Source organism: Manihot esculenta, chromosome 12, assembly GCF_001659605.2.
Source record: "Manihot esculenta cultivar AM560-2 chromosome 12, M.esculenta_v8, whole genome shotgun sequence".
NCBI classification, from domain to species: domain Eukaryota; kingdom Viridiplantae; phylum Streptophyta; class Magnoliopsida; order Malpighiales; family Euphorbiaceae; genus Manihot; species Manihot esculenta.
In genome coordinates, this window is record NC_035172.2 from 34,615,103 (window position 1) to 34,640,415 (window position 25,313).

General features: G+C 31.9%; 1 protein-coding gene across 3 annotated transcripts; it reads left to right on the plus strand.

The window, feature by feature from the left end:
- The first annotated feature begins 12,125 nt into the window (after positions 1-12,125).
- On the plus strand, positions 12,126-24,588 carry LOC110628820 (transcription factor TGA1). 3 transcript variants are annotated; one of them, XM_043962231.1, is made up of 10 exons: positions 12,126-12,325; positions 14,191-14,433; positions 14,530-14,607; positions 14,844-14,912; positions 14,999-15,076; positions 15,181-15,241; positions 16,360-16,631; positions 17,512-17,739; positions 18,840-18,936; positions 24,055-24,194. In XM_043962231.1, the coding sequence occupies exons 2-9, from the start codon at positions 14,239-14,241 to the stop codon at positions 18,924-18,926; spliced, it is 1,068 nt and encodes a 355-aa protein (XP_043818166.1). In that variant the 5' UTR covers positions 12,126-12,325; positions 14,191-14,238; the 3' UTR covers positions 18,927-18,936; positions 24,055-24,194. The 3 variants fall into 3 exon arrangements, with proteins under 3 accessions (XP_043818166.1, XP_043818165.1, XP_021631322.1); XM_043962230.1 differs by lacking the exon at positions 18,840-18,936 and having other exon boundaries at positions 12,129-12,325; positions 24,055-24,588; XM_021775630.2 differs by lacking the exon at positions 18,840-18,936 and having other exon boundaries at positions 12,131-12,325; positions 14,853-14,912; positions 24,055-24,588.
- The last annotated feature ends 725 nt before the right edge of the window (positions 24,589-25,313 follow it).

Genomic DNA, 25,313 nt, shown 5'->3' on the forward strand with positions numbered 1-25,313 from the left:
TTTCTTTCCTTTTAAATAAAAAATTTAGAAAAAAATTAATTAATCAAAATTTTTAATTTTAAATAGAGATTAAGAAAATTATATATATATATATGTGCAAGTAAACTCGAAAAAAACAGAGGTAATGGAAAACCCATGATGGGGTGGGCTGGTCAGGCCTAATGACCAAGACATTGGGCCATGGGTTGGCATTGGGCTTGCTTTGGCCTGCCTATGTGTCAAATTAATTTTACAGCCAATGGTTTCTATTACCTGCTGTATTAGTCTCGTATCGAACTAATGGACATTGTCCTTTTCAATCATATTTTAAGAAAAGTTAATTTTTGTGCAGACTTTCTCTCTCAATAGCCTCAAGAGTTAGAGTTCAAATGAAAGTCATAGTCTCTCCACCTTTTGAATTATTGTCTCTAATCTTACATGACTACGAAAAATAAATAGTTCTAATTTATATATTATTAAAAAATATATAAAAAATATAAATTTTGGATATATATTGCGTTACGCATGCAAAGATCCTTAGCTTATTGTATGTTTTTTATTTTTGGTATAAAATGGATTCGCATGTTTAATCTTCATCAACTTTTCAGAAGATTTGGATTCTCCTCTCTATGCTTTCTTGGGGTTAGGATTGAAAGAGTTCTAATTATTCCCATGGCTTAATTTATACATCTTTGACTACTCTCCCAAAGGATTTTTAATTGTAAAAATAGATTCATTTAAGTGAATTTTTAGATTAATATAATGGCAAAATTTTATTTAAAAAAATTATTATCATAAAATTAAATATCGTATAATTTGATTTTTCTATTTCTTGTTAAATATAATTAAATATCGTATAATTAATTAAAATAATAACAAGATAAATATTTTCTATTTATTGTTAAATATAATTTCATTGGTACTGTATGTGTGAGAGTGCTCCTAAATCACTTGAGGAAGAGACTTAATGTTAATAAACGAAATTAATCAGCCCAGAAATATCCTTAACTATTAAGAAAAAAAAATAATAGAGATTTTTATATACTAATTAAAAGTTTATTTCAGAAGTTTATTAAAAAAAATTATGCATCATTAACAATAATTAAAACATAAATATTTATTATCTTAAATTATAATACTTTGTTTTAAAATTAAAAATCAAAGATTATTAAAATATATTTTAAAAATAATATTTATATTTAATATAACACACCAATCATTTAAATAAGTTATGAGCTAGCACTCGAAAAATAATTAAATTGAAAGAATCTGATCAAATAATATTGAGTTCTATTAGCAGAAAAGAAGATTTGGATACTAAAAGTTTCAGCTATTTGTCGATACTTATACTCTCAATTATAAGATGGAACTTTATAGGACGTTATCGTTAGAGAATGTAATTCAATAGATATTCATTATACCTATATTCACAAGATCTCTTATCTATTAACCGATACTAGTTATGCATTTTTATATAACTACTATTGAATTCAATATATTTCATTACACTACTTTTTTATTCAATTTACTGACTGAATATCAGTATGGTTGTCATAAATGTCAATTATTTCTCTTTTTTATTTCTTACGGATTATCAATTTTATAATTTTAAAAAATTATTAATTAATTTCTTATATTTTTAAAAAAATTTACTGATTAGTCTTAAAGAATATTTTAGTCTTTTTAAAAATAATTAAATGAGTTTTTTAAAATTAAAAAATCAATTAAAGAATTTTTTTTACATTATAAAAATTAAATAAAATTTTTTTATTTTTATTATTATTGTAAATTAATATACACCCGATCTAAATAAATATTTTCATGATAAAAACTGTACTTAGCGGCATTCTACGCCAGATGGTATGAAAAGTTGAAAGATTAGCATGAAAAATATTAAAATAATGCACGATGTTTAACATTAGGCGTAAGTGGTTGCCGACAAACTCGATTGTCCTAATCCTACTAAAATTAAAAATTCTCAAACTTCAAGTGTTCACAAAACACCAATCATAAAATTATTCTTCATTAAATTAATAAACTTTAATTTACTATTGACGCAACGTAAAATCATAATTTACAAAAGAAACTTAATGTTTGATGCTTAAGCTTTATTACTAATAACAATTTGGTCTATGTATTTTTTAAAATTTAACTATTTAATCCCTTAATTTTATTAGTATTAAAATTACAAGTTCTTTTTGTTCTACATCATTGTTAGTCTTATTAATTTTGTTGGTCAAATGGATTTTCATCCGAAAAATCTCTATTTTTTTTTACTAATGGTTGAATTTTTAGAATTTAGTGATCAAAATATCATTAATAATAATATATAAAGATTATGATTAACGTTGGGTTTTCTCTACTCTAAATGAGACCGAGCTCAAGAAAAAAATGCTGATTCAAAATTTATTAGACCATTCTCATGAACAAATCAGTCTATACGAAGCGCCCTGATCCGAATATATGAAACAGGTCGGACCAGACACATGCACAGACCCATCATTTGGGAACTTAGTTCGGTAACGTGACAGGAGGTAGACAAGATAGGTTCAGTCACTTCGCAGTCCTGTCTACATGCACGCTGGATAAATTAAATGGCCGAATGGAGTGGAGAGGGGTTCTGACACGTCCGCACATACAGATTTGAGTAACAAAAATAGGTGGCACTGTAAAAGATACGTCTTTAGAAGTCACTGACAAATAAAAGAAAAATGGATAAAAGGGAGTAACGTCCTCTTTTTCGTCTAAACTTATATTCATACGGTAAATAATATTTTCAATATATCATAACATCAAATTAATTAATAATTTTTTTTATAAAATAAAAAGTACAAACTTACCAAATTAAATAATTATGAACATAAAGATTAGATTATTACCATAATCCAACCATGAATATCAAAGTTGTTATGTAAGATATTTTATTGCTTGACCCTTGACTTTCATCCATGAGCTTGTACTTGCTACCTCATTTTCTTCTTGGAGACAACTTAGCTACTCACCAAAGGTTAAGGGCAACCATCTTTAAAATAATGATAAAATAAATAATCATTAATTAAAGATTCTATTAGCCTATGAGTTATTGATTGTATTCCCATTTAAATAAATATTTTTATTTGGATAAGTAATTAGTTTATCTTTTTTATTTTCAATATTTATTAATTAATAATGCTATATGTTGAAATTTTATTATTTTAAACAAACTATGTTGGTGGAATTACAAATTAATTATTAAAATATGATTTAAATAAGAAAAAAAAATTATACATATTATTATTTTAAACAAATTACAATTTCTGAATTAAAAAAAAATAATTCTACATAATTTTAAATAGGAAAAAACAAAAAACATGTGCGTTCACTCATTTGTACTCTAAAATTATATTTCAATTTAAAAAAATTTATTATTTAATTTTTAAATATTATTATTATTATTAATAAGTTAATTTCTACATTTAAAAAATATATTAAAATATTTTTATTTTTTTTCGTCAATAAAATAATTTTTTTTTATTTATTTATATCATTAAAAATATAAAAAAAACTAAATTATGCCCTTCATCTTGACAATTTATTGTTTAATTATTATCATTATTAACAGGTTAATTTCTATATTTTTAAAAATTTATTAAAATATTTTTATTTTTCTTTCTATTAATAAAATAATCATTCTATTTATTTATATCATTAAAAATATAATAAAATACTAAATTATATTCTTCTCGAAAAATGATGAAATGGTTATTTAGTTGAAGTAAAGAAAAAATAAAAAAATAAAAAAATAAATATTTATTTAATTTATATTAAAATAATATTTTATAGTATCGCCTTAATAATAAATAACGATAATTTCTAACTATTATTATAAAATTTTAATGTGAAAAGAAAAATATAATTATTTATTAATATATATATAAATACTCTTATAATTTAATCAGTTTTTTATTTTAGTAATTATGGTTTAATTTATGTTAAAATTATATATCATAAAAATATAATTTTCACGTTAACATTTTTAATAAATTTTTAAAAATTATCATTATTTATTAACAGTTTAATATTATAAAATATTATTTTTATATAAATTAAATCACAAAAGTTGAAGTCAATAAGCTATGAAATTACATAATATTTTTTCTTTTTAAATATTAAATGAATACATTGGAGTGTTAGAAAAGGAGTTGTGAATTAATGAATGTTTTGATGTAAATCAAATGAAAATAGAAAGAAATAGAGAAAGAAAGAAAAGGAAGTGGAAAATGGAATCGGAATTTGGGTGCAGAAAGAATAAGAAGAGAATCTAAAATTGGCTGCCTAGTGTTAATAATTTAATTTTTGAAGATCCACATTTCTGACGACACATTAGCCATTCTTAGTGCCTACCCACTTTGGATTGCACTTCAGAATAACTCCACAACTACTGCATTTTATAATTTAACCCAAAAATAAATTATTCTTTTTTTTTTTTAAAAAAAAAGAAGAATATGAAAAGGAAAAACACTAAGGAATCAACCAACCATCATTTTTTTTATATATATATAATAGTAGGCACCACCACTTTGCCCCTTAGTTGCCAACTTTACACACATCATTCCCACCATGACCTAATTTTTCTATAATAATAATTATTATTATTATTCACTCTTATCTTTTTTTTTTTTTAAATATGTAAATATAAAAATAAATAATTTAATTCTTCTATCCGTCAATTTACTATTTATATATCAATGTAAATTTATATATCAATCAATTTGTTAATTGTGATTTAGTAATTATAATCTTGATGTTCTGAAATCTAAAAAATAGAATGTATATTAATCGTGTAAACTTGGATGGAGAAAAAAGTTTATCTCTTTTATTTATTTTTCTTTTACTAACATCTAACCGTTTATATGTTATAGTGTCACTGGTCTTTGTCACTCAGGTCCATATGTACGGATGTGCCAGAACTTTTCTCTACGCTAGACGGCCATTTAATTCTATTCGACGCGAATGCGGACAAGACTGCCTGCTCTCTTACCCATTGTTCCGTCACTGGATTAGGTTTTCTTCAGATGGGTCCGTGCGTGTGATCCGTCCAACCTGCTTTTCATCACTAGGCTGAGGCGCACCGCGTGGGGTCGATTTATTTCGAGAAATATTTTATGAGTCATGAGTCTGCATTTTTCTTTAAGATTTATCATTACTTCCAAATGTAAAAAATTCGGTGGTTATCAAATCTCAAATATATTAAAAAAAAAAGAGGGGGAGTTAAAATAATAAAAAAAAGGTGGGGCTTAGAGAGCGAAAAGATAGAAGATAAAGTAAAAATGTATAGATGAAGTTTCTATTCTAAAGTTAAAAGAGAAATTAAGGTTTAGAGCTAAAAGTGACGCGTGAAGACAACTCGCGTCAACATCGTTTGCAGTGTATATGCTTAATTAATAGCATTCCAAAATCCCAATTCATCTTAACCTAAAATCACCTTTTTTTTTTCCTTTTTTTTTTTAATATTTAATTACTTTTTTTTAAGAAAAAGAAAAAGGAAATAACAAAGTTAATTAATTGAAATTTTAGATTTTTTAGTTTTTTATTAATTTACTATTGATTTGGTGCAAAATTTCAGTGAGATGAAATAGTTGACTTGCATTATTGAACCTTATAATTAATGGCATCTTTGTAATCTGATTGGACAATCACATTTCAAAAATTAAGCTTAGATGCTAAATGCAAACCATAAGCTAAAATCATTGCTTCTGCCTCCAATCTCCAACCACATATTTCTTTACCTCATTTAATTAAAAATAAATAATTTATTTTTTGATAAATATATTTTCAAAAAACATCTAAATTGCTAAAGTTATTTTCGTAAAATAAATCAAATGAGATTTTGGCAGTTTTTAAAATTTTATTTATTTATTTAACAGTTACGAATAGCTCATTTTTATTTAGTAACTAATAACTGTTGGATTTAAATTTTACTTTTTTTTATTATAAAAAAATATTAGACAATAATGACTGTAGTTGCTATTAATTTTAAATTAAATAATAGAATATTCAATACATTTTGGGTGTTATATTTATAGAAAGTCCATTACTAATAAAAAATTATAATATTATATTAAATTTATATCAAATTTAATTCAGGGCACTGTCTCAAGCAGATAAGGAGGTTCTCTTGAAAACAGTCCTCCAAGCTTTGCCAAACTATGTGATGAGCTTATTTTTATTTCCTCGGACTCTTTGTGATGAACTGCAACGCATGATGACTAGATATTGGTGGAGTAAGGGGGCGGATCAAAATCGGGGTATTCATTGGCTGGGTTGGCACAGAATGGCAAAGCACAAATATGATGGCGGGCTAGGTTTCAAAATTCTTCATAAGTTTAACTTGGCCATGCTTGGGAAGCAAGGCTGGCACATTATCAACAGGCCTCAGTCCTTAGTGGCTCGTGTACTTAAGGCCCGCTATTTTTCGACACAATCTTTCTTTGAAGCTCCTTTGGGAAGTAACCCTAGTTTTTTGTGGCGCAGCATATGGGAAACTCAGGGTCTGATTCGAGCTGGGGCTTACTGGAGGATTGGGAATGGTCAGTCAGTTTCAGTCTGGGGGCAACCCTGGTTGAGAGAGCTGCCTGAGTCCCTGGTTTCCACAACCCCTCCTTTGAACTATGCTAGAGTTGTTGTTTCAGATCTCATAATTAACCACAGATGGAATGAGAGTTTAATTGCACAGATGTTCAACGAAAGAGATAGAAGTTGTATTTTGAACATCCCTCTTAGTATTTCATCGTGTTCTGATACATGGTGCTGGAAATTCGATTCCAAAGGTCACTATTCGGTTAAGAGTGCATATAGGTTCCTGGTTGATGGCTTTCAACATAGGGAAGGGAGCGATATATGGAAAAGGTTCTGGAAAGCTAAAGTTCCCCCAAAAGTGCTCAATTTCTGCTGGCGGGCTCTAGTTAATGTTGTCCCTTGCCTCTCGTCACTTCAGTCCAAGAGAGTCCCAGTTGATCCTTCATGCCCGTTGTGTCATGTAGCCCCTGAGAATGTCTTGTATATTCTGATTTAGTGCCCTTTTGCCCGCAGCTGCTGGTTAAGCTCGCCGTTGGGTTGGCCTGCGCCTTCTGCATCTTCTTTAAATGAGTGGTTTTCTTTAGCCTTCTCTTCTGCTTCTGTGGAAAATGCCTCCCTTATGCTAATGATCTTATGGGCTTTGTGGCAAAATAGGAACAATGTTGTATGGAAGGGTCAGGGTCAGACTGCGAGTGGTGTGTTCTTTATGGCTCTGAATTTTTTGCAGCAATGGAAAGCAGCCCGGGTCGTGTCCTCAGTAAGCACCATTGTCGACCCGGCTCGCTCGATCTGGTCTCCTCCGCCGCACGGTTGGATCAAGGCAAACATTGACGCCTCTTTAAGCTTGCAACGAGGTTCGGTAGGTTTCGGTTGTGTAATCCGGAAGGATGATGGGAGTTTTGTGGCTGCTAGAGCAGGCTCTTTTTATAGCCAGATGGATGCAAAGTGTGCTGAAGCTATAGCATTCCGGGAAGCATTGAGCTGGATTAAAGAGTGTGGATGGGATCGAGTTCTTTTCGAATTGGATGCTCAGGTACTTGTGATGTCAGTTAATTGTGTTTTGTTAGATGATTTATCGTCTTTTGGCCTTTTGGTTGCTTCTATCTAGTTATGAGGAAGCAAAGTGTGTTTTTGTTCATAGATCTGCGAATGATGTCGCTCATGTTCTAGCAATATCGGCTCATTCTGATTCAGTTCAAGGAGTTTTGATTGATATCCCTCTTCCTCATATTGTTTTTTTGTTCTCTTTGAATTAATGAAGTTTTCTTGTTATTTTAAAAAAAAAAATCTTATAAAAAAAATATTACTTTTAATTTTTAAAAATAATAATAACTAAATTAAAAGTAATAATAACCAATAGTTAACGGTTGATAATTAATATCTGACAATGTATGTCATAAGCATTTAATAAAATTATATGTATAATGATTATTATTTATGTATAAATGAGCAATGATAATATAATTATTAATCCATTATTAAAATATATTAAATTTTTGTACATATTATTATCATATAAAAATAGATAATATATGATATTTTAAAATTAAAATAAAAAAATTTACAGTCATTGTGTAATTTTAGATAAAGAGGAAGACATTGCTTTCCTTTTATCCCTTTCCTTTTATTTACTAGTGATGTTTAACTATTTCTCTACTATAGTGCCAATTATTTCTGTTATTCAAGTCTATATATGCAGATATATAAAATCTCTCTCTCCATATCAAACGACTATTTAATTTTTTCTGCACGCATACGGATAGGGTTGTGAAGTGACCAGACCTGCTCTCCTTCCTCTAATTACATCATCAAACTGAGTTTCCTTCGGAAGGCCCCGCGTGGGAGGCTAATTTGGCCTGATTTCTTAATTGGGCTAAGACGCGCAATCTGATTTGATTCAAAAGACTTGATGGGTTTTGAACTTGTCTTGCTCATTAGGATTTGACCTTACTCCAAATATAAAAAGTTGGACGATTATAGTATAATTGACTAATTTAATTTTTACGTATAATATTAAGTAGAAAATATTGTAATTTTTAATTTTTTAAACAGTACTATAATATAAATAAAAAATCAAACCAACAATCATCTAATAGTACAAAAAATTGCTAAAAATATAACTAATTGATCGATTTCTTATTTAAAGCGTCCATTGGTAACTGATAATTTTTTTTATATGAAACAGCGTTTTATTAAATTATTTATTTCTTTGTAGAAAATTATTATTTTTTTAAATAAATAAATTACTAAAAATATCTTAGGCATTTGAACTGTACGGCTTTGACTCTGTTATTTGATCTACGCTACTGAACTTGTAATTCTCAACATTATTTCTCATTTATTTTAATCAATCCATTTAAAATAAATAAATTTAAAAATTGTCACGTTATTTACGTAACCAAACATGTCTTATTGTTTAAACGTCATTGCATCGATCATCATCATTCAAATTATTATTTAGTGATAACAAAAATAAATATAATAATTTTTAAATTATTATTATTCAGCTATTATGATATTCAATCATTTTATATTTGAGGCAAGATTAAGTCTGATGAGACACGAAAACCTAAAATTCATCCAACCATTTCTTAAGTAAATAAATTTATATTGCGCGTTTCAGTCCAATTAAAAAATTAGGTCTAACAGACTTCACATACGGATTCTTCTAAAAGAAATTCAGCATAGTGATAGTGACCAGAGAAAGGAAGGCGAGTCTACTCACTTCGCAGCTCTATCCGCATGAACACCAGAAGAATTAAATGGTCACCTAAAGTAAAGAGAAGTTCTGACACATCATATAACACTGTAGCAGAAAAATAATTAAATATCACTAGCAGATAAAATGATAAAAAGTAGCAATATATTTTTTTTCATCCAAATTCAAATGACCACCATAAACTCTATTTTCTAAATTTTAAAACACTAAACTATAATTAAATTAAAATATATATTATTTTTATAATAATATAATAATTTTAATTATTTTAATAGTTATTATTTATTTTAGCAGTGAATTAATTTGATAATTCATAATTTACCGTTTTAATCACTAAATACTAATAATTTGAGCTCAGAATGATAATTTAGTGGTACACAAGACAAAAAAAGCACCCAATTAGTGGAAAACATGTATAGACTATTATTTTGATTGTAAGGAGGATCACGTAAGCGTAATGTACAAGAGTTTTGATTGACAAATTAATTTCTTAAAATATTAGTCTAAATAATATTAGGAAAAGGTTTTTAATTGTTTCTTATTATAAAAATGGAATATGGTGTTAAAAATTGCTTTTTTGAAAAAAAATATTATTTTAAATATTATTGAAAAAAACATTTTTATTCTTTTTAAAGTTGTTTTGTTTAAATTATAACAATTTAACTTTTAATACAATTTGGTAATATATTTAAGAAGATATGTGTCTTTCCTAACAACAATCCCTGTTAATTCTTTGTAAATAATTTAAATTTTGATATCAACAAAAATAATTAAAAAAATATATATATAGAAGCAAAGTAAACCAAGACTAAGAAAACTTGGTAAATCGAATTAAAAATTTAGAGTCTAATGAGTAATTCTTTGTCAATAATAGATTTTATAAAAAAAAAAATTAATTTCAATAAATTGATAAGAATTTAATAATAACTAAAATTTGATGTTTTGAAATCCATAAAAAGTAGAGTTTTAGAGTGTGTATAAAGTTAATTTGGAGAGATTGCGTCTTTTTCTCTTGATTTTTTTTCTTATCCTTTAGTGACGTATAACCGCCATCTTGCTATAGTGTCACATATTTTTGTCATACACTGGCTCATCTTCATCAGACGATCATTTAATTATCTTTCGGTGCGCGTGGTGATAGAGTCACAACATAACTAGCTTGCTTTCCTATTCTCCTATCACATCAAACAAGTTAGACATCTTTTTTGATACTCTAATGAATTTCAGATTTATTTATTTCTTTAGAGTTTGACTTCAAACTGAATTTCAGAGACCAACAATTATCAAAATTCATTAGAAATAATAATAATGAAGTCATCCATGTGCCTGAAAGGACATGAAGAGCCAATGTATAAGGATGGGTTGTGATTAGGTAACCCTACCAAACATTTTTATTAGAGACAAAAAAATAACCAAGCAAAAGTGGATTTGGGGGCTTACTGACTTGATAAAAAAAATAATAAAGCAAAATTTCTTGATGTGGTAATGTTCTTAATTTTTATTTTTTTTAAATTTGGGGGGCGAAGTACATTACATAAGAAGAAGAATATTCAGTTGTTGTTGTATGATGAAATTGTAAGGAAGTGCCACTTCAGCATTCCTTGGCATTTGGCAAAAAAATTTTGGAGTGAATGATTGAAGGCTTTACCCTCAATCATCTTTCTAATCATCACCTTCTCTTCTTCACTTTACTTCCCTTTCTCATTTTTCTTTTACTTTCTTTCAATTTGTTATTCAAAACCACAATTATTATTCAATTAAATTCAATTTTTATACATAATTAGATTTAGAATAATTTATTTAATATTCTATCCATCTTGTAAGCTTACTCTCTCTTTCTCTTTCATGAATTATTGATTATCTTTTTATTTTAAACGTGATTATCTTTCATGAATATTAATTTATTAATATAATATATTTACTGTGTATTAAATTTATTTATTTTAAATCTGATTTAACAATATTACTTATTTAAATTTTAATAAAATGAGATAATTAAATATATTTTTTTCCCAGCTTTCCAGAAGAGGCATTTTCAATAATAGCAGCCAAAAGCCGTTAAATTCCCACTCTACACGCGCAACGCAACGCCACTCCCATATCCACGCGCTCTATCCATTCTCACAACTGACATTCAAATTCATGCGATAACGTCCTCATTCTTTCCCCTATCCATTCACGCTCAAACAAAGGCGTGTGTATAACACGCCCTTCACTTCTCCTGATACACAAATCCAACGCGTGGTTAATAAATTACCAAAAAAGGAAGAGAAATCGGATGCATTGATTAGGCCCGGCCGCCGGTGAATGGATCGAAAGATGACGTAAGGTGTAAACGTAGGGAAGGATCTGTTCTGTGGATGTGGGTGCGCAGGATAAGATTTGCCAGAAGTAGTGAAAGATACCTGGTGCGCATATTAGCTATTGATAGTGGAAGCATATGTGTAATCTTTGACTCTCTGTAGCTCACGATAGGCCAAAGCAAAGCTGCACCAAATAATTATATTGTGTATATTTATTTTTGATGGGACAGTATTTTTATCATTGTTTATAAGCCAAATGCGTATGTGTATTAGTGGAAGTCACTCATGTGAATAAGAATTTTTTAATATATATAATTTGATTAATTTAGATTAGTGGGTAAATATATTAATAAAAAATAAAAAATATATAGTAAAAAATAAAATAAATATTATTAATTTAATAATATTTAAATTATATTTAATATTGATAAAATTTTTAGTTGGATTTTAAATAAGAGTTTATTATAAAAGAGATAAAGTATGGGCGGTAAAAAAAATAAAAAAAAATTATTGAAATAAATAAAATAATGAAAATTAAGAATAAGAGAAAAAAGAAAAGAACAGTTGGAAGAAAGGGGAGTCTCTTTTAAGCTGTCGTGTTGCCAAATTGATTCTTATTGGAAATGATGATGGGACTAAGAACATTGAGAGGATCACTTGAAGAACTAGAATTACTAGGGTTTCGATTTAGACTTGCAGTTTTTGCTTCTGGTTTTGAAGGCGGGAAACTCTCTCATGTTGCTTTGACTTGAAACCATTGATAAAGGTTTGTGTTTTTTTTTTTTTGGGTGGTTTTTTCCGGTTCCTTTTGGTGTGCGTTTCATTGAGAAGTCTGTTTGGTTGCTGAGGAAGTTGAGGAAGGGGAAGCAATTGGAAATTCAGATTATTTTTTGGGCTTTGGAGATGTTGAGTTGTTACTGAAACCAGGAATAGTGGTACTCAATTGAGTTTAAATGAAGTGTTGTACTCAGAGATGAAAGAAGATTGGATTTGTTAGCTATCTATGCGTGTGTGTGCCTGCGTGTTTGTGTACAGAACACGTATATCTGTTTGGTTTCATGGTGTACATATGTTTTCTAGTACCCAAAGGGGGTGTTTTGGTTATTTGTGGCTTAGAGAGATGTCGGGTTTGTGAGTTTATTTCGAGGGTTAAGTTATGGTTTTATGATGAAATAACAAATCATGGATTGAATGGAAGGATTGTTCTTCTGCCTCTATCTCTCTCTTTTGGGTTGCTGTGCTTCTGTGCGTAAGTTTTGGGCGCTTTTTTTTTTTTTTTTTTGGGGGGGGGGATTGTTTTAGTAAATTCTGATGTTTTTTTATTTTCTTAATCAACAAATAAACTCATCTCTGTTGAATTTGGAAGTAAAAAATCCGGATATGTGATTTCAGCTATCAGTTGGGCAAAAAAGTTTATTATGGCTAGATGTGTAATATGTTCAGCTCCAGTGTGAAGTGGAAACGTAATAGTGAACTTAGAAGAGTCCTCTGTTGTTTTGGAGGTTAATTGTTGTCCACAGCATTTCTGCTTTTGTGGATGCTCTTTAAGTCGATGGGTGAATGATGCTCTTTAAGTCGATGGTGAAAAATGCTTGAGCATATATTTCTGGAAAATTTCACCCAAGTTTAGCTTGCTTGTTTTACTTTGGTTTTGTGGACTTCCTGTTGTGGCAACTTCATACACAATTTTTCATTGTTCGAATTCCAACTTTTTCTTGTTCATATCTCCTTTCTTATACTGTTCATTATCATCCTTGATTACAGATGTTAGGCTAAAATTTTGGCTTCTCAGGATGTATTAATTGATGCATCTTCACTTATAAAATCATTAAAAGTTATTTCCTTCACTCTGGGTGGGGACTTTAACTTCTTATAAATCTATAAAAAATCTAGGTGATCCTTTTGTTTCTCATTTCTCTTTATTTCTTTCTTCCTCTTATTTATTCATCTTAATCTGAGAGGGTGTTCACTTGAAAGAGGTGCCAACTGACAATGGTTGAGGATAAATATGTTTAAAGATAGCAACTAGGTCTACAATAAGCATGTCAAGGGAGACAAGTAAACAGTGAGATCCTATACTGCTAATGGTTGTTTAGGGCTGAACCTGGACAAAAGAAAATAATTCCAAAACAGGAAGTGATGCTTAGTGAGTATTTCGTTTGTTCCATTTTACAGTAATATCTGTCTCAGTATAGCATTGATTTTCCTGGCAGAGTGTGGCCCTTTGTGGAAATGTTGGCAACTTGGGCACTTGCACCGGCCATCATTGCCCTTCATTTTGCTATAAATTTGCTATCTTGGACTCCCTAGATTCAAGTTATGGCAGAAAAACACCTTGAGTGTTGACGTGCAATGGGGCATTTTGCTTGTACTTTGATAGCATAACATTGTAGCAGTGGCTTCAATAAAAATTTCAACCTTTTTACCTTCTAAGTTTCCTAGGAGCATTCTTCTGCACTGCAGTTCTGTCTGTTTGAAAATATAATTAGTTAGTCAATCTATCTCACTGCAGTTTTCTTTTTTTCAGAAACTCAGTTCTCATGCTTACCTTTGAATGATAATATTAGCTCTGAAATTCTTATATTTATTGAAACAGAAGTTTATCTTCTTTTCTTGACCACATATATGCAGTTTGTTCCAAAAGCTTATTGAGCTACTCCTATCATCAGTAGAAGAAGCATGAACTCTCCATCTACACAGTTTGTCTCCCCAGGAAGGATGGGTATGTATGAGCCTATCCACCAGATTGGCATGTGGGGAGAAAATTTTAAGAGTAATGGAATTTCAAATGCATCACCATCAATGTTTATACCTGGCAATCCAAATTCATCTCAGTCAATACTAATACCAGCAGAGACAAAGCTAGACAATCAGGTGGAACTTGTTCAAGTTCATTCTGCTAAACCTTGTAGTTTTTTAATCTTTTTCTGATTTTTATGCTAAAGCATATTTTTTATGTAATTTCTCTAGTCAGAAGATACTTCACATGGTACACTTGGGCCTTCTTCTAGCAAATATGATCAAGAAGCAAGTAAACCCATTGACAAGGCAAGTATAATGGTCTCACACTCTCTCTCTTCCTGATTTATTATTCTCCCATTACTAGATCTAAATTTTCAGTTTGCATGGATGCACTATATTCATTTTTGAATGCCTTCTGGTTCATTAAATTCCAATTTTATCTTTCCTTTAGTTCTAGTTAATTTTTAATTGAGGATGATGCTTCTTGCTGGCTGGTCTTCTGAAATGTCATCGATATTTGGTTCACAAATTTACATTAATAGTGTTTACAGGTACAAAGACGTCTTGCACAAAACCGTGAGGCTGCTCGTAAAAGCCGTCTAAGGAAAAAGGTATGAAGGATTGTATATTAAAACTAATTATCTAAATGCAATAAGTGATTCTCTATGGTGATTCGAATTTATTTAATTTTTTGCAGGCGTATGTTCAGCAGTTAGAATCAAGTCGTTTAAAGCTGTTTCAGTTGGAGCAGGAGCTTGAAAGGGCTAGACATCAGGCATGGAGAATATTTATATTTTGTTTTGTTACTGTCTTGACCGAATAAACTGCCTCTTTTCCTCATTTTCTAATCAGTTGAGGCAAATATATATTTTACTGCAGGGTCTATATGTAGGTGGGTTGGAAACTAGTCAGATGGGGTTTGCGGGGCCAATTAACCCAGGTTTGTTTGTAAAAATGCTGGCATGATCATGCACTTCTTTTTACCTTGCTGTTAATTTGTCTTGCTGAAATTGCATGTCTCTCACTTTTGGTTGGATATGTAGAACAAGCTCTAGTACCAAATCGATGTTTAACAAACTATACCAAATGGATGTAGAACTAGCTCTGATGCCAAATTGATATGGAACAAGTTGTAATGTCAATTTGATGTAGAATAAGTTCCAATACCAAATTGATGTAGAATTAGGGAACAAAGAGTGAGAAACAAATTCTCTGAGGGTAGAGAAAGTCATTCTCAAATAAAGAAGAGAAATAAATTCTTGAATCTTATTATTACAGAGGTATTTATTGAATAATATTAATCCTCTTACTGCTAGAGTTAAGAAACCTTAAATAAGAAGCTATAAATCAAAAGCTAATTAGAAATACAAATCAATAAAACTTTCCTAAATAAAATATGGTAAAATTCTACTTCCTAATTCATAGCAACATACTAAATAATATAAACTTCCTAATTTCACTATAAAAAAATGAACTTAAAATAATTCAAAAAAATATCTTCTTATACTGACAGTTGGTTTAGTAATTGACATCTAGGAACTCAATGAACTCATTCTGTGGCATGGAAGAAATTTAAGCCTTTATCTTAGCAAACATTGTACAATTGGGTGGCACTTTATGCAATAAGCTTTTAAGCTCAAGTTGATAAATCTTTTATGTGAATATATTTTATCTGCTGCACGGATAGCTTTGATGATTCTAGATTATGTTCATATTGACTGTTGCTAGAGAACAAGGAAACTACTACAGAAAGGAAGTAGCTGATCAGGAAGACAGCTCAAACATGAAGTTGTTTGTTGCTATTTTAAAGTTTAATGCTTCGTAGTTATACCAAATTCTGTTTTGAAATTATGAAAACGAGAATATATCACATATTATAGGAAGGGAAAGAAAAGTAATAAGTAGAAGAGGAAAGAATTGGAGGGAAATAATTATAACTGTTGTAACAGGAAAGAAGAGGGAAACAGAATGTTCTTTGTTTGTGTTGGTAAACTTATCTGTGCTCTATTCTTTTATGTTTTTCTATTCTATCATAAGCACACAATGAGAATTCTGCAGGTATTGCCAATTTTGAGATGGAGTATGGTCACTGGTTGGAAGAACAAAATAAAAACATTCACGATTTAAGGAATGCTTTAAATGCTCATATAAGTGATAATGAGCTTCGCATACTCGTAGATACTGGCATAAACCACTATTCTGAACTTTTTCGCATGAAAGCAACTGCTGCAAAGGCTGATGTTTTCTATCTGATGTCTGGAATGTGGAAATCATCAGCTGAACGGTTTTTCTTATGGATAGGAGGATTTCGCCCCTCAGAGCTTCTTAAGGTGATGCACAAAGATTATGCATGTGAGGTTGTTAATATGTTGAAATATTGCAGTTAGGAATTGTGTGATCTATACACTTGTAATATATTGAAACAGAATAAATTGGATGTCCTACTCCTTGTCCTAGGTGTAATACTGCTTCTTGCATTGTGGATTCTAGAGAAGATTAGATATGTGCACATATCCATGCACATCATAAGTTGAACCTATGATTTACCCAGTCCCATTTTGGCACTTCACCTCTTGGATTTAGATCACTTGATTTAAGTCATTTGAAACTTTTATTTATGTCCATGCTATACTTTGTATTCAAAGTTTCTTTTATGTCATACAGTCAGTCGGTTATTTGCTTGAGTATGTGAATAATCAGAAGAATCTGATTAATGCTCTTTCGATATCAGTTTGGTATTAGTCTTTGATATATTTCCTTTGCTACACACTAGATTTTCTTCATGATATGTTGGTGACTTTGCGTCTTCTGTGTGATTGGTGGCCTTTTGATATGTACTTTATGCAGTAATTACTTCAGAATTTTGGACGGGCACTCTTGTTGTTACCAAAAGCATATATGGATGCCTTACACCTCACAAAAGCTGATTGTATCCTAAAATCACACTTGGAGAGGCTGGTGTGAAATTCATGCCTAAATGCTAGAAACATAGCTTCATAGAAGTTCATGCAATCTGTGCTCCTGTAAATAATTTCCTTGTGCATATGCTTGAAATTGCTTAGATGGGTTCATGCGTTCCAGAACTCTAGTGCTTATTATGTTGTAATGGTGACTGCATTCATCAAAATACCCATTTTATCTTGTTTAAAATTTGTCACATTTTTAATGTTCTGATCTATTCTGAGGTATATTGACAAAGTTTGTTTACAGGTTCTCAAGCCTCAGCTTGAGCCCTTGACAGATCAACAACTTTTGGACGTCTCTAACCTGAAGCAATCATGCCAGCAGGCAGAAGATGCTCTTTCACAAGGTATGGAAAAACTCCAGCAAACTCTTGCTGAGACAGTAGCAGCTGGTCGACTGGGAGAAGCAAGTCATATGCCACAGATGGATACTGCAATGGAGAAGTTGGAAGGTTTGGTCCGCTTTGTGCAGCAGGTAATACAAGGCATCCTCTCATTGCTGTGCCCATGGTTATACTCAATATTCTTAGTTGGTCGCAATCAGCTTCCTCTCACTTAAAAAAATTTTCCATCACCATCTCTTTAGTTGTCCAATTTGGCGTTGGATCCTAAAACAAGTCAATGAAAAAACCAAAGCTATCATTTCAAATAATCTAGTACATAACGGCAAATATAATGTTGTTAATTTTGAGATGGTTATAGTTAATTTTGAGATGGTTATAGTTATACATTATGTTTAAACAGTCTGTTTCGTATTTGACACATTGCAATTGAGGGCTTGTAAACATATTGTTTCTTATTCCATCCTCTCTGCTTCTCAGTAAGCATTTTCCATTAAATTGTGGAAAAGGGAATTCATGGTGCAAATCATTTTTGTTTTAAAAGGCAAACTTATTTGGTGAATTTTTAAGAAACAAATCTATAAGTTTAATAACAGTTCAATTGAAAGCTGAAACCTTTGATGAAAAGAAGAAAAAGAGAGCAGAAGATTTAAAAGAAATTACTTGATTATTCCCTTCAAACCAATTTAGGTATATATACTACTTATAAGAGTACATACTATGTAAGAAAATAAATTAATTCCTTAATTATAGCCTAATCATATTCCAATCATATCACATAATCATATTCCTAATTATCAGTACAAATCTAGGTTATTTACAGAAATAATCTCAACACTCCCCCTCAAGGTGGAGCGTACATATCATATGCTCTAAACTTGTTACAAATATACTCGATTCGTGGTCCTCAAAGTGATTTTGTAAAAACATCAGCTAGTTGATCATTTGAGTTGACAAAACTAGTAGAAATGCATCCAGACTCAATCTTTTGCCTAATAAAATGACAATCCACCTCTATATGCTTCGTCCTCTCATGAAAAACTGGATTTGATGCAATATGGAGGGCAATTTGATTATCACATATCAACTTCATTTGGTCAGTATGGCATTGCTATATTTCAATTCCTGAAGGAGTTGCTTCAACCAGATGAGTTTGCATGTTGCTAAAGCCATAGCTTGATATTCTGCTTTTGCACTTGATCTTGCAACCACACTTTGTTTTTTACTTTTCCAGGATATGAGATTCCCTCCAATCATAATACAATATCCTGAAGTAGATCGTCTATCTGAAGGGGAATCTGACCAATCTACATCAGAATAGCCAACAATTTGTGAGTGACCCTTATTCTCATAGAGTAGACCTTGTCCTGGAGCTCCTTTGATATATCTAAGAATGCGAATGACTGCATCTCAGTGACTACTTTATGGAGTTTGAAGAAATTGGCTCACCACATTTATAGCAAAGGAAATATCTGGTCGTGTGATAGTGAGATAATTGAGTTTGCCTACTAATCTTCTATATCTAGCAGGATCTTTAAGTGACTCCCCCCTGTTCAGGAACAAGCTTAACATTTGGATCCATGGGAGTGTCCACATGTCTATAGTCTAACATGCTTGTTTCTTCCAATATATCTAAAACATATTTCCGTTGAGAAATTGCAATACCTGTTTTAGACTGTGCCGCTTCAATTCCCAAGAAATATTTCAGTTTCCCCAAATCTTTAGTTTGAAAATGACTGAACAAATGTTGCTTAAGCTGAGAGATTCCATCATGATCATTTCCTGTAATGACAATATCATCAACATAGACCACCAAGTAAATGCATCTATAGTCTAACATGCTTGTTTCTTCCAATATATCTAAAGCATATTTCCGTTGAGAAATTGCAATACCTGTTTTAGACTGTGCCGCTTCAATTCCCAAGAAATATTTCAGTTTCCCTAAATCTTTAGTTTGGAAATGACTGAACAAATGTTGCTTAAGCTGAGAGATTCCATCATGATCATTTCCTGTAATGACAATATCATCAACATAGACCACCAAGTAAATGCATCTACCACCATTATAACGAAAAAATACAGAATGATCAGAATTATTTCGAGACATTCCAAACTGTTGAACTACAGTGCTAAATCGTCAAAACCATGCTCTTAGAGACTGTTTTAGACCATACAAAGAGCGCCGAAGATGACATACTAAGCCTGACTCCCCCTGAGCAACAAACCCTGGAGGTTGCTCGATATAAACTTCTTCAGCGAGCTCTCTATGAAGAAAGGCATTTTTAATATCCAGTTGATGCAAGGTCCAGTTATTAATTGTAGCCAAGGAGATAAGGAGGCGAACAGAAGCTATTTTGGCTATGGGAGAGAAAGTATCACTATCATCAAGCTTAAATATCTGTGTGTAACCTTTAGCTACAAGGCGAGCTTTAAGACGATCAATTTTGCCATCAGGTCCCACCTTAACTGTATAAACCCATCGACAACCAACAGTAGACTTACCTACTAGATGGTAAGGATACTAGTTTCCAAGTTCCATTGTTATACAAAGCAGTCATTTCCTCAACCATGACATTACACCAACCAGGATGATCTAATGTTTCTCTAACTGTCTTGGGTATGGAGATAGCAGACACAACAGAGACAAAAGTATAATAGGAAGGAAATAAACGATGGTAACTCACAAAATTATAAATGGGATGAGGATTTCGGGAAGAACGAATACCTTTTCGAAGAGCAAGAGGAGGAGCAGCTGCTGTTGTTGAAGGCATGACTGAAGTAGGTGATGACGGAACGGGAGGTGAGTCATTAGGAGTACCTGCATTAGGGAGAGAAATGTCATTGTTATTAGCAGATGGGTGAGACTGACGTGTATAGACCTAAAGAGGTGGCATAGGAGTGGGAGATGGACACACTTGCGGCAAAGAAAAAATAGGAGTCGGTGGTACAGGCAAAGCGCTAGGGACAAAAATTTTGTGTGTTGGACTAGAAGAAAAGTAAGGAGAGGTTTCAAAAAAGGTGACATCTGCAGACACAAAATATCTGTTAGTAGTAGGATTATAACATTTGTAACCTTTTTGAAGCCGTGAATAGCCGAGAAAGACACATTTAACTGATTTGGGTTGGAGTTTGTCTTTGCCAGGAGTATGATCATGAACAAAGCATATACATCCGAAAACACGTAGAGACAACTGGGTGGAATTCTGGTTAGGAAATAGGACAGAAGGAGGACTTTGATGCTACAAAACAGAGGAAGATATTCGGTTAATCAAGTAACAGGCGGTGAGGACAGCTTTCCCAAAAAAACGCAACGGAACATTGTGATGTAGGAGTAAAGTGCGGGCTGTTTCAATTAAATGCTGATTTTTTCGCTCGGCAACTCCATTTTGTTGTGGGGTATAAGAGCAAGAAGTTTGGTGAGTAATACCCTGAGTAGACAAGAAATGAGTGAATAAGGAAGACAAATATTCTCTTGCATTATCATTTCGCAATATCTTAATGTGAACACCAAATTGATTATGAATTTCAGCATAAAACTTTTGAAAAATAAGGAACAAATCAAAACGATTCTTCATCAGAAAAAGCTAAGTGCAACGAGAATAGTTATCAATAAAGGTAACAAAATATTGAAATCTCAGAGTTGTACTAACCCGACTTGGACCTCAAATATCTGAATGAACAATGTCAAACATAGAAGTGGCCCTATTATTGATTCGTTTGGGAAAAGAAGCTCAAGTTTGCTTCCCGAGTTGACAAGACTCACATTCTAAAGAAGGCAAGGAAGAGAGGCTAGGAACCGGTTTTTGTAACTTGTTCAGACTTGGATGTCCTTTACGACTATGAATGAGTTCAGTGGAGGTGGAAGACACAAAAGCAATTGGAGAGTTAGAAGTGGAAAAATAGTACAATCCTTGTGACTCATATCCTGCTCCAATCATCTTTCCAGTATTCTAGTCCTACACAACCATAGATTCAATAGTAAAGATGACTGAACAGTGAAGATCTTTAGTCAATTTGCTAATAGAGATTAGGTTGTATGGACAGTCAGGGGTAAATAAAACATTGGTCAAGGGGATAGAAGGAAGGAGATATACGTTACTGATCCCTTTAACTTGAGTTTGTGAACCATTAGCTAATGCGACTTTAGATGGTGTGGAAGGTGAAACAAGAGTAGAGAAAAGAGAGGGATTACCAGAGATATGATTAGAAGCACCAGAGTCGAAGATCCATGAACCAATGGGTAAAGATTTGGTTAGATAAGTAAAAGAATTATCAGAATGGGCAATATTTGATTGGGTCATGGAGACTGAATTTGAATATGCCAAAAAAGAAGGATCTGTGCCTATGAACAGTAAATCTGACTTTAGACGGGTTGGGCAAGCGATCAGACCTACTGGGTTAGAGTCGCCGGCGCCGGGCAATGCTGGAGGAAGAGTCGCCGGCGTGAAACGGTCGAAAGATGGTGCACGCGTCCGCGCGTGGCCGGAGGGCGTGTGAAGACAGGCTGAACAGGCGACCGGACTTGCTGGGCTGGAGTCGCCGGCACCGGGCGATGTTGGAGGAAGAATTACCGGCGTGAAATGGTCACTGGAAGATGGTGCACGTGCTGGCGCGTGGCTGGAGACAGGCTACTTGGGGTGGCACGTGGGGTCAAATCTAGAGGCGGTGCTTCACCGGAAAGTAGATCGGAAGCCGGCATGGAGAATGGGCTGCGCGTGGCCGGAGACAGACTGCTTGGGGTGGCACGTGAAGGCAGGTGGGACCGGATCTGGAAATGGTGCTTCACCGGAAAGCAGATCGGAAGCCAGCGTGGAGAATGGGCTGGATGGTGAGACTAACTGATTTCCAGAAAGTCACCAAAGCAAGGTGACAGATTTGTCACTCAAAGGTGAACCAAGTTTCTTGGCTCTGATACCATGAAACCTTTGATGAAAAGAAAAAAAAGAGAGCAGAAGATGAAATTACTTGATTATTTCCCTCAAGCCAATTAGAGTATATATGCTACTTACAAGAGTACATACTAGGTAAGAAAATAAATTAATTCTCTAATTATAGTTTAATTATATCCCTAATTATCAGTACAAATCTAGGCTATTTACAGAAATAATCTCAACAAAAGCTTCCAATTTTTATTAAAGAAAATTGAACTTCATCATACTTGCTCCACACTATTTTCCATCTTGTCTGGAGTAGTTTCTTTGCCAACTTGCTATGAGCTGAAGAATCCTTTTGTATTAGCATCGGATTGATGCTTCTTGTCCTTCTTTTTTAATGCTTCTTCCCCTCTCCCTCTTGATGTCATTTCTTTTGTCTTGAAAAAAATTTCTACTCTTTTGGCTATCGACCTTTTCTGTGGCGAACTGGAAAATTTGCATAAACCTTTACATTGTTAGTGGCTTGTTATTCTCCTCTTTCATCCCTACTGAAAAGTATTTGTTAGGTTTTGCCTGTAGATTGATTGCAAAAAAATATTACAAGGGTATTGGTTTGCCATTTGCCACAAATGGCCAAAGACTACTATGCTTAAACTTGTTTAGTCTTTTTAATTGCGTTGGTTTTGCAGGAAGAAAACTCAAGACTGGCTAAATTACTGTTGTCTTAATATTTGTTTGATTTCTTCTTTTTCTTCTTTTTGATCTTTTCCTCCCCTTTCTGTTTTCCTCTTCTTCTATTTGATAGTTGTTTCTATTCTAGTGTTGCTTTTAGAACAGAAAACAGCTATTATTCCACTAAGTTCTGACTAGGCATCAAATAGAAGGTTCTCCTTTCACCTTTGCTTCCTAACCCACCTCTGACGGGAGAACTTGAGGTCAATTAATATATCATTATACGGGCGTAGTCCACTGTGTGAGGCATCAGTTTCCATCGTAGAAATTGAGAAAACATAGTTGAAACTCATGGAGTCATGTTATTATGTATTAATATAATTTTGCCTTTATCGGTTCAGGAGTTAACGTGTTTCACAATGTGCTTGGAAGATTGACTGTCTTGTGAACTAAGTTTATTTTCCCACCAGACTTGCATGGCAAAATTGTGTTTTGCTGAGTATGCTTGAACTAAGATATAATTTCTTCCATGACTATTGAACTTGCCAGTTAAATTCGGCGTAGATTCTTCAATTTAAAACATAAGATCACTACGTTATTATGTATAAATTCACTTGCTAGATTCTGGTAAATATCTTTTCTTTTTGTATTATCCGAAGTAATGAAGTCTTTATGGTTAAAAATAGACTAGAAATATTACAAGTTTGACTGAAATTTTACTAAAATTCAGATAATATAACCTTATTTGAAGATAAAATAAAGCTGAGAGATTTTTGTTTTATGTATTACGGTTAAGTGACTGACTGCAACTTCTTTTTTCTGTTTAGATATGATCATGAATTAATGTTATGTACCTCAGCTTGCGGGCCTATTTACTAATAATGAATTCTCCTTTTTAAACAGGCTGACCATCTTCGCCAGATAACTCTGCAGCAGATGTCACACATCTTAACAAAGCGTCAAGCGGCTCGAGGTCTGCTTGCCTTGGGGGAGTACTTCCAACGACTACGAGCTTTGAACACACTTTGGGTGACTCGTCCTCGTGAGCCTGCCTAGTATTGCAACGCACGGAACCTAGCAAGTGAAGATCTCACGAGAAAGAGACGGAATCATCAACGGAGCTATACACTGGCAGGCAGCCAAAGGGGGGCAAGTGTCTTTTGTTAATGATGTTGTAAACCTATATAGACATAATTCAAGCTGCTGACATTTTTCAAGCAGCCTTCCACAGTCGACAAAGTTGTAAATGTAAGTAGCCATTTATCCAAAAGCAAATTCTTAGATCAAATTATCATTGCTAGTTGTATGCTGTACTGTTTCTAAAGGATATGTTTTTCGATCCGAGTCTTCGGCTGGAGGTTTGTCATGTAAAAATTTTTGAAGAATTTTTCCTGTATTTTAAATATGCATGTACATAAAGGTGATGATTGTTGGATATGTCATATGTATATAGTTCTTCTTGTGCTTAGAAAATTCATAGATATACTGAAATAGGTTGCTGCTGGTTAAAATGTCTTTCTCTTTGTTATATTGAAGTTGAAATTGCTTCATTTGTTGAAACATTATTTTATTTCAATTTTCATTTTTTTTTTCAAAAAAACTTGTAATGTTGTTTGAATTGATAATTATTTCATTAGATACATAGTAAAGAGAAATTAATGTATGATTTGTATTTATATTATTACTTTTCTTCTATAAATAAATTTATGCATATTGTTAATTTTTTGTTAATTTATAATCTTCTATTTTTTTTTATTTTTCTTTTATTATTTTATATTTATCATTATATATATATTTTGTACTTTATATTTTTACTATTTTATATATTAATATATAATTTAGTGAATAACAACTGTTAAATAAATATAAAATATATAAAACTTTGATCAATCAAGCAAGCTTTTTGGAAGCAATATGTAATTGTTTATTTTGAATATATTAGATTGATAAAAGAAGTGTAACTGCATCCTCTTTGGTGAAACACATTGGTGGTTTTAATTGACAAAATTTTCCATGTAGTCCACCTTTTTAGAACTAGAACCCAAGTCTACAGTTACTGAAAAAATAAAAACAAAAAATAAATATGTGGTAGAAAATTAAGATAGTCATTTCTATTAGTTGTAACAATGTATTAAATTTATAAGAAAATTTCACAAGCCAAA

What these genes read in the sequence shown, in the direction of transcription:
- LOC110628820 (XM_043962230.1), top strand. Translation starts at nt 14,239, where the DNA reads ATGAACTCTCCATCTACACAGTTTGTCTCCCCAGGAAGGATGGGTATG. An exon ending in AGACAAAGCTAGACAATCAG is followed by an intron (nt 14,434 to 14,529) that starts GTGGAACTTGTT and finishes TAATTTCTCTAG; the next exon opens with TCAGAAGATACTTCACATGG. An exon ending in CAAGTAAACCCATTGACAAG is followed by an intron (nt 14,608 to 14,843) that starts GCAAGTATAATG and finishes TTACATTAATAG; the next exon opens with TGTTTACAGGTACAAAGACG.